The sequence below is a fragment of the Malaclemys terrapin genome, chromosome 12 (assembly GCF_027887155.1).
Source record: "Malaclemys terrapin pileata isolate rMalTer1 chromosome 12, rMalTer1.hap1, whole genome shotgun sequence".
Classification (NCBI taxonomy): Eukaryota; Metazoa; Chordata; order Testudines; family Emydidae; genus Malaclemys; species Malaclemys terrapin.
This window is the reverse complement of record NC_071516.1, coordinates 36,356,417-36,366,435: the sequence shown is the minus strand read 5'-3', so window position 1 is coordinate 36,366,435 and position 10,019 is coordinate 36,356,417. Positions and strand designations below refer to the sequence as shown.

Sequence of the window (10,019 nt, the reverse complement as noted above, 5' to 3'; positions counted from 1 at the left end):
TGTTTGGTGTGAGTGGCATTTTGTTTTCAATTGTGGATTGAGCCAGGAAGAGTAAACCCACTGTAGCCTGATTTAGGGTGTACTGATCATATTAATTTGGATAATATGGGAATGTAATTTATTAATTTATTTTTATTTGATCTTAATAATAATATTAATAATTATTATCCTCAATATTAATTAGTATGGATAATAGTCTCGCCAATCTGTTTGATCAGAAGATAAAAGTTCTTGTCCTGAATCAGGCTCCACAGAATTTACAAAGGACCCTCGGGGGTATGACAGGAAGCTCACACTGAGACAGATATAGCATTAAAGACTTTTTATTAACATTAATAATAGTAAGTAAATGGTAAAATATCCAGAGTTACAAAGTTACAATTGCATTACTGCTATTCAAAAGATACATATGATAATATAGTATTATATGCAACAAAGCTTTGGTTAACGTACTCACACCCTTCCTTGATAACCTGGTGGTAAGAGACACAGGACCAGCCTTGCAGTTCAGGTTTCTCAATTCTTGAGTGTGGGATGCAGTGCTTAGAAAATGCTAAGAGCTATCAAAGCTGACTAGGGTTTACTTGACTAACTTAAACTTAAATCAAAACCTAATAAACAAACTAAGAAGAAAACTTAGGGAAACCAAGCTTAGCCTAGTTCCCTTGAAACTTAAAGTTTAAGAAGAACAAGTACAGCCTACAAATAGTAACAGTCATCGTAGATAGATAGAGTGGAGGAAGTAAATGAGAATAGGGTAAAGTGAGAACGGAGATAGTGAGAAATGGAGAACAGAGAGAGAGAAATGGAGAAAATGGAGATACTCTATTGTGGTGGGTTACCTCTTTTATAGGGTAAATGCCAGACAGCCTTCCTCTTATGCCCAAATTTCATTCCTCACCCACAAAATGTTAGGGTACACTTACCCCATAGGCCAATATGTATGTGCGTATTGATGACAGATATGTACGCACATCAGTCTCTTGTGGTGTACTTGTTAAGTCTGTGGGAAAAAAACCCTATGCCATCTTCCATTGTCTATTGGTCTAGATCAGGGGTCTCAAACTCAAATGACCATGAGGGCCACATGAGGACTAGTACATTGGCCCGAGGGCCGCATTACTGACATCTGCCCCCCCCCCCCCCGCCGCCCTCGGCGCTGCCCCCACTCCACCCCTTCCATGAGGCCCTGCCCCTGCCCCGCCTCTTCCCACCCCTTCCCTGCCCCCATTCCAACCCCTTCCCTGAAATCCCCACCCCCAACTCTGCCCCCTCCCTGCCCTCAGGGGGTGCAGGAGGGGTGTGGGGTGTTGTGGGGGCTCAGGGCAGGGAGTTGGGGTGTGGCATGCAGGAGGGGTGAGGGGTACAGCAAGGGATCAGGGTGCAGGGTGCGGCAGGGGGCTCAGGGCAGGGGGTTGGGATGCAAGAGGGGTGCAGGGTGCAGCAGGGGGCTCAGGGCACAGGGTTGGGGTGCAAGAGGAGTGTGGGGTGTGGCAGGGGGATCAGGGCAGTGGGTTGGGGTGCAGGGTGTGGCAGGGGGCTCAGGGCAGGGGGTCAGGGTGCAGGAGGGGTGCAGAGTATGGCAGGGGTCGGGGTGCAGGGTGCAGCAGGGGGCTCAGGGCAGGGGGTTCAGCTGCAGGAGGAGTTTGGGGGGCAGGATCTGGCCCATCGCGTACCGGGGGCAGGGCAGACTCCCTGCCTGCCTGTCTGCCGTGCCCCCGCAAGAGGCTGGAACATGGGGAAGGGGGGGCGGAGGGGCTGTGTGTTTCTGTTTGAGACCCCTGGTCCAGATAAAAGGTCAGAGACATAGGCGTGGATACTCATCTATTTAGGTAACAAGCTATAGGTCAACTTTGCTTTTTGAGTAAAAGGTCTTAATATAGATATGCTAACTTTGCCTTAGCTTAACATACAGGATATGGCCTCTAGGTCTCTTGCATTACAGCCAAACTTACTTTAATATAAATCTATAAACCTATTACAATAAACCAAATACTTAAACTATAAGAAAAGATATATATATATATATATATATATATATATATATATATATATATATATATATATATATATATATATATATATATATATGCAAGCAGGTTAGTCCTATAGACTACACACCATTTTGTTTCCAGTCTCACTCTTGGGACATTCAAATTAAAAGGCTTTACAAGGGATATGTAGCTAGCCAGCCCTAGCAAAACTTCCCTTCCATAAGCTTCATCTTCTGGTGTGGGAAGGTGGGAAGAAAAGACACCTCAGAGTTAGATTCTTTCCTCAGATCTCAGGGTAACTTTCAGATATTCTCAAAAAACACGTCCTTTTTTGGCCTTCTTTATTAGTTTATTGCAGTATAAATGCCAAGTCATGTAAATCTGCCATAGCTCCACTCAGTCAATGGGGCCAGATCCTCAGCTGGTGGAAATCGGTGGCAGCTCCACTGTTGTCACTGGATCTATGCTGATTAATTCCATCAGAGGATCCAGCTTCTAGATCTAATAAAGCTATATTCTGTTCCTGAAGTGAATGCCTTCTTCCCCAGAATCATTCTTAGTTGACGCCAGGGACATGAGCCTGTATTCCCATTGATGGGGCTGAGGCAATATTGAATTTAAATGAAAGTCAGGTGCCCAGCTCCTTTAGGTCCTTGGAGAATCCCAGCCTAAGTGTTTAGAGCTCAATACTGCCAGGTCCTGGAAACTGCCCTTAAAGGTCAGTTCCCACTGAGACCTCTGCAGTCACTGGGATGTGAGGACACAGGGTCTGTGATTTCCTATAGAAGTGTCTAGCTCTCATTGGATTTCCAAGGGACTTGGGTGCCTAACTCCCTTAGGCTTCTTTGAGAATCTCAGCTACTCTAATGTACAGGATCAGGTGTTGGCAATGGGAGTCAATGCATCATGGGAGTCCCATGGCTGCAGTGCATTATGGGAGATGAAGTCTGGCTAGGGAGGCTAGCTTACAGAGGAGACTCCTATGCGGCACTGCTGCAGGATTTCAAAATCAAAATATCTCAATTTAAGGGTACAAGATTTCACTCTTTGGCCAGAATATTTCACTGTGTTGGCTGAAAATTAAAAAAAAAAAGTTCTATGGTTTCAGGGGGTTCAGATTATTTTAAACTCAATTTTATATAGAAAGGCGTCATTTAGTTGACTATCTTATTTTTGATTAACAGAAGTTTTGGCAGAAATTTTTGACCACGTACAACATAACGACTGAGTCACAAAAAGCCAATTTATCCTAAAAGCAAAAAGGCACTCAGTGGAATAAAACAATAGAAAACATGATTAAAGGGGAATAAGTTAAATCCATTTCTTCTCAATACATCCTTAATTGTGAATGTTACATAGGCCCGTGGCTTATCAATATGATAAGAAATATGTTTAGAGGTGGGAATGAGTAGGAATAGCACCTGAAGTGCAACAAACGTATTTAGGAGATATCAACCCACATGCTTCAGGGAATAGGGAAATAGGGGTCAGGAATATTTTTTCCCCTTCCTATAGAAGAGATGGAACTGACACAAAATTACTATTAACCCCAACTGAGATCAGGGCCCCATTGTGCTAGGCAACATACAGACATATAATGGGAGACAGAGCCTGCCCAAAGGAGCTTACATTCTAAGGTAATTATGTGCATCAAACATCTTTGAAAATCTCAGCATAAATAGAGAAGTCAGCCAAACAGCTGGCAAAAGAGGTATTGTTATTACTGTTTCACAGATGGGGAATGAAGGGACCAACTCACCCATGGTCCAACAGGAATTTCATGGCAGGGTTGGTAGTTGATCCCAGATCTGTTGTATCCCATGTCTTTTCATCCTGTGCCTGCACCTGGTGGCTACAGCACTTGGATTATACGCAGGATTTTTAAAGATACCTAGGACATTTGGGTGACCAATTCCCATTCCTTTCTGACAGTCCCCAAATCTTTTAGTGGCCTTGAAAAATCTCAGCCTATGGCTGGGATTTCAAAGGAGCCTAAAGGAGTTAGGCCCCCAAGCCCATATTGAAATTCACTAGGAATTATCTGCCTACCAAGATATTTATATGGCTCTTATCCTCATTGCATCAGAGGGCTACACAATCAGTTATGGATTTAATCCGCACAACATTCCTGTGTGGTAGGGAATTATTATTCCTATTTGATAGATGGGGAAACTTCCATACAGTAGATCAAGGTCCAAGGTCACACAGAGAACCAGTGACAGAGCCAGGAACTAAACCCAGGTTTCAGGAATCCAGTTTTACTTCTCTATCTGCTAGACCAACTTTCTAATCCTAAAAAGCTGGACTTAGACCCCTTTGGGAATCCCAGACTACATGCTTGGTCCTGCCTCAGACTTGATGACTTCTTGAGATCCCCTTCAGCCCTACATTGCTATGATTCCATGCCTATCCTATTGGTCAGGGAGCAGTTCCTGTCCAGGGTTTTCCTCAGGACTTCTTTCACTTCCTTGTTCCTCAGGCAGTAGATAAGAGGGTTCAGCGCCGGGGTGACCACGGCATAAAAGATAGACACCACCTTGTTGAGGTTGAAAGGGTGGATCCTCCTGGGCCGAGCATACATGAAGACAGTGGCTGAGAAGAAGATGATAACCACGGTGAGGTGGGAGGCACAAGTGGAGAAGGCTTTCCTCTTGCCCTGGGTGGTAGGGATGTGCAGGATGGTGGCGATGATGCACAGGTAGGAGAGGGTGGTGACAGCAAGCGGGAGCAGCAGGATGACCAAGGCCAGGGCAAAGTCCACCATCTCTGCCACAGACATGTCGGTGCAGGCCAGGTTGAGCACTGGGGAGATGTCGCAGAAGAAGTGGTTGATGACCCCAGGACCACAAAACGTTAGACGAGAGATGAAGTACACCTTGACCAGGGAGATGGAGAAGCCGCCTGCCCAGGAGAGAGCTGCCAGCTGTAGGCAGAGCCGGTGGGTCATGATGGTTGGGTAGCGCAGTGGGTGGCAGATTGCCATGTAGCGGTCATAGGCCATGACGGCCAGGAGGACACACTCGGTGCACATGAGGGAGATGAAGAAGTAAAGCTGGGCCATGCAGCTGGGAAAGGAGATGCTCTTGTTCTGAGACCAGAAGCCCACCAGCAGCTTGGGCAGGGTGACCGAGACGTACCAGATCTCCAGGAAGGACAGGTTCCCCAGGAAATAGTACATGGGCTTGTGGAGCTGGTGGTTCTGCTTCACTACCAGGATGATGACCACGTTCTCTGTGACCGTCAGCACGTAGGTGAGCAAAAAAAGCAGGAAGAGCAAAGCCTGGAGCTCCAGTTGGGCGGGGAATCCCAGGAGGATGAATTCTCTGAGGCCGGTTTGGTTCTCCATCCTGGCTTGGGTTTCAAATTCGTTATCTGCAGATGTGAAAGGAATGCAAAAAGCAGCTCAGTGAACTTGTGCTTTGTGCAATGGATCGAGCCCGTGAATCCATCCATCTAAGTAATTATAGGGGCCACATCAGTAGAGTAGCTGACCACCTCACAATCATACATGGATTAAGGGGCTACTTCACCATCATGTGCAAGTACTTATGTGGGTGATGATGATGCACATAATTGCCATTATGACCCTCATGTGCTAGTGCTAGGCAGACCTGGGTAGTATTTTTTGTCTGAAATGTTTTTCAGCAAAAATGTGGATTCTTCAATCCCACAATATTTTTCAAATTTGTGTCAGTTTTGCCAAATTATTTTGGGCGAAAAGACCTAATTAATATATATATGTATATATGTTTTATTCTGACATTTTGTAAACAAATTGTTTTGATACTTTGGTTCAAAACGACTTGTGTTTCAAAATTCCCCTTGATTTTATTAACAAACAAAACCATTCTAAAATGGTCAAAGCTAAAATGAAACTTTTTTTTTTACCCAAAACTTTTTTTTTATTTTTTGAGTTGTTGAAAATTTTGGGAAAAAAAAGTTTTTGGTTCAACCCCAAATGATTTTTTTCCAATTTTTTGGAACTGCCAGTGAACTGAAAAATCCATTATTCTCACAGCTGTTCTGCTGAGTGTTTCCTCAGAGAGCTTAAAAGACCTTTATAGACCTTCTTGAACATTCCTTTTGATCAAAACAGAAGGAAATCACCAAAAAATGTTCACTTTTGTTGAAAAATTTGGGTTTTTTTGGGAAGATTTTGTAAATGAAAAATGTTGAAAGTTGTCAAGTGTTTTGTTTAGACAGAAACAACTCTCCATATTTTCTCATCTTTTCCCCCCATAAATTCATATTATTTAAGCCATAAAGGATAATCTAGTCTGACCCTTAGTATAACATGGGACATTACATTTCACTAGTTGCCCCTGGGTGCCCATAACTTAAGAACAGCCATAGTGGGTCAGACCAATGGCTCGTCTAGCCCCATATCCTGTCTCTGACATTGGTCAGTGTCAGTTGTGTCTGACAGTTGGAGGTTTAGGGACTGCCGTACCATTTGGTCGTGTCCTTGACCATCTTGGATAATAGCCATTGATGGACCTATTCGCCATGAACTTACCTAATTTTTTTTTTCAACCCAGTTATACTTTTTCCCTCACACCATCCCCAGGCAATGAGTTCCACAAGTTGACTGTGCATTGTGTGAAGAAGTACTTCCTTACATTTGTTTTAAACCTGCTGTCTATTCATTTCATTGGATAACTCCTGGTTCTTGTGTTATGTGAAGGGATAAACAACACTTCCTTATTTACTTTCTCCACACAGGTCATGATTTTATATACTTCTATCATATCCCTCATTAGTCATCTCTTTTCTAAGTTGGACAGTCCCAGTCTTTTTAATCTCTCCTCATTTGGAAGCTGTTCCATCCCTCTAGCAATTTCGGTTGCCATTCTCACTACCTTTTCCAATTCTAATATATCTTTTTTTGAGATGGGGCAACCGGAACTGCAGGCAGTACTCAAGGTGTGGGTGTACCATGGATTTATATAGCAGTATTATGATATTTTCTGTTCTATTATCTATCCTTTTCCTAATGGTTCTTAATATTCGTTAGCTATTTTGATGACTGCTCCACATTCAGCAGATGTTTCAGAGAACTAACCACAATAACTCCAAGATCTCTTTCTTGTGAGGTAACAGCTAATTTAGATCCCATCATTTTGTATATATAGAGGGGATTATATTTTCCAATGTGCATTTCTTTTCACTTATCAGCACTGAATTTCATCTGCCATTTTGTTGCCCAGTCACCCAGATTTGTCAGATCCCTTTGTAACTCTTCAGAATCAGCTTTGGACTTATCTTGAGTAATTTTGTATTGTCTGCAAACTTTGCCACCTCACTGTTCTCCCCCTTTTCCAGATCATTTATGAAGATGCTGAACAACACTGGTCCCAGTATAGATCCTTGAGGAACCCTGCAACTTATCTCTCCATTGTTAAAACTGACCATTTATTCCTACCCTTGTTTCCTACCTTTTAGCCAGTTACTGATCCATGAGGACCTTCCCTCTTATCCCATGACAGCTTATGGTGCTTAAGAGCCTTTTCTGTGGGACCTTGTCAAAGGCTTTCTGAAAGTCCAGATACACTATATCCACTGGATCCCCCTTGTCCACATGCTTGTTGACCCCCTCAAAGAATTCTAATGGATTAGTGAGGGATGATTTCCCTTTACAAAAGCCATATTTACTCCTTCCCACAATATCCTGTTTATATATGTATTGGCTAATTTTGTTCTTTAGTACAGTAACTCCTCACTTAAAGTCATTCCAGGTAACGTTGTTTCATTGTTATGTTGCTGATTGATTAGGGAACATGCTCGTTTAAAATTGTGCAATCTTCCCTTATAATGTCGTTTGGCATTTTCTGTTTTCTTCCTATTTTTTTCATGAAATATACTTATCTTTTTCTTTCTTTCTTTCTTTCTTTCTTTCTTTCTTTCTTTCTTTCTTTCTTTCTTTCTTTCTTTCTTTCTTTCTTTCTTTCTTTCCCCCCAAAAGGCTGTGTTCTTTCATAGAGCAGCCCCAGGTGTAATGTTATCAAGTGATTGGAAACATGTTAGATTACCTTAACTGGAAATGGGGAGCAAGGATTTTTTAACAATAAGGGTAAGTAACCACTGGTTATGGGTGCCACTAGAAAAACATAGACAGGTATTTAGTGCTATTATAAATACTAATCTTTTACAAAACCCTAAAAAGCGTGGCTGGTGGATGATGTTACAAACCTTGACTCGGGAGCAATCTTTATTCACAGTACTCATCATACTGAAGTCAACATTTTTTTTCAGATAGATAGATAGATAGATAGATAGATAGATAGATAGATAGATAGATAGATAGATATGAAGACTTGGTAAACTTTGAACTCACCTTTCACTGTTACAAAACGTTCTGCAGTATCAGGGTGGATGGTGAGAAGGTGCAGATAGGTGGGACAGCTTGCAAAAGTTTTCAGCTCTCAAGAAGTCAGTCTAGCAGCTTAAACCAGATCTATCTATCTATCAAGACATTTCTGTCTACTTACTAATTAGAATTTCCAAATTGCTAGCAACCATGGTACCTAGGTACTGCACAGGAGTTATAAAAACAATCAAGCTGGCTACAAGGTCAGTCAATAGTCCATCCAAGTGTGGAAATTAGTCATGTGTTTCAACCTTAGCACACACCCTGAGCAGTTTTTCTGCTCTTCTTGTGGTGTGGTGAGTCCTCCAGTGAGACCTGAGGTTGGCAAGGGAGGACTTTTTCAAAATGACTGCAGTTGCTGAGAAGAAGAAAAACCCCTGGTGTTAGTCACCATTGTGTTGTCTTTAAAGCACTGTGGGTGTTTTCCCCAGGTGTTAATTAATGGGTCTAAACTGTTTAGGTGGGATAGGAATTTCAAAAGGAGCTTTACACAGGACAATTGTTGTTAAGGGAACGTAATAAAAATAAATAAGAGCAGGACACCGATATCTGATCCAGAAGTGGTAAGCTAGCTTCAGGAATGACTTGGTAGAATTCTCGAGCCTGTGTTATGCTGGAGATCAAGACTAGATGATGTAATAATAGAACTGGTTGGAAATTTTCCATTTAAACTTTTTTTTTTTTTTAGTGGTAAACTGGGGTTTCAACAACATGAAACATTTTTCAGAAGTGTCTGTTTTCTTCAAAAAAAGAGTTTTTTTTGTCAGAAAATTGAAAATAGATTTTCTTTTTCATTTCGGGGTCTTTGATATTTTGATTAAAGCCAAAAATTACAAACATGAAAAAAAAAATCCTTTTCATTGAAATATTCCATGGAAAAATATATAGCCCCCATTTCCTAACAATCATTACATAATGGTCCCTCCTGGCCTAGAGCAACAGAGGGTCCTGTGGCACCTTTGAGACTAACAGAAGTACTGGGAGCATAAGCTTTCGTGGGTAAGAACCTCACTTCTTCAGATGCAAGTAATGGAAATCTCCAGAGGCAGGATAGATTTCCATTCCATACGGCTAAATGCAGTGCCTTGCATGGTGTCAAGTATCAAAGGGGTAGCCGTGTTAGTCTGAATCTGTAAAAAGCAACAGAGGGTCCTGTGGCACCTTTGAGACTAACAGAAGACTCCTGGCCTAGAATCTGAGAATCACTATGTTGGGGAAAAGGAAATTGCAATAAGATAGTTCAGTCATTGTGCTGAATTTGATGAATTGCTCCGTGATGATGTCTGTGATGATGCTGCCTAGGGTGAGCTGCAGAACTTCATTGATGTCCTTTTTGGTGACTCAGTGACCAGAGTTTCCCTATCTGTGCTGGAGTGATAGATGAGACCCATAACCTCAATGTGTGCCACCCATACACTCACCTAGTTTCTGGTCTGGCAGGCTGGTGATTTACTGATACTAATCTTGGCTGCTGGGATGCTCAGATTTTGAGAAGTACAGAACTTTTCAACAGGCTATTTTGACAGGTCTATTCCTATCTCTGTCACTAGCCAGCCTTGTATCCTTGGGCAAGTCACTTCTCCTCTCCATGTCTCTGTGTCATCTTCCACCTCTTGTTTTCTCAGATAGGGGCAGGGACTGTCTTCTACCATGTGCCT

At 42.4% G+C, this 10,019-nt stretch overlaps 1 protein-coding gene across 1 annotated transcript; it reads right to left on the bottom strand.

Moving 5' to 3' along the window:
- Positions 1–1,131: 1,131 nt before the first annotated feature.
- On the bottom strand, positions 1,132–5,340 carry LOC128846856 (olfactory receptor 6B1-like; the record flags this gene model as incomplete). The annotated part of the gene is made up of 2 exons (XM_054046108.1): positions 4,433–5,340; positions 1,132–1,141 (listed from the first exon to the last, which is right to left on the bottom strand). Coding segments are annotated over exons 1-2 (918 nt in total), but the record flags the coding sequence as incomplete, so codon positions are not given.
- Positions 5,341–10,019: the final 4,679 nt, after the last annotated feature.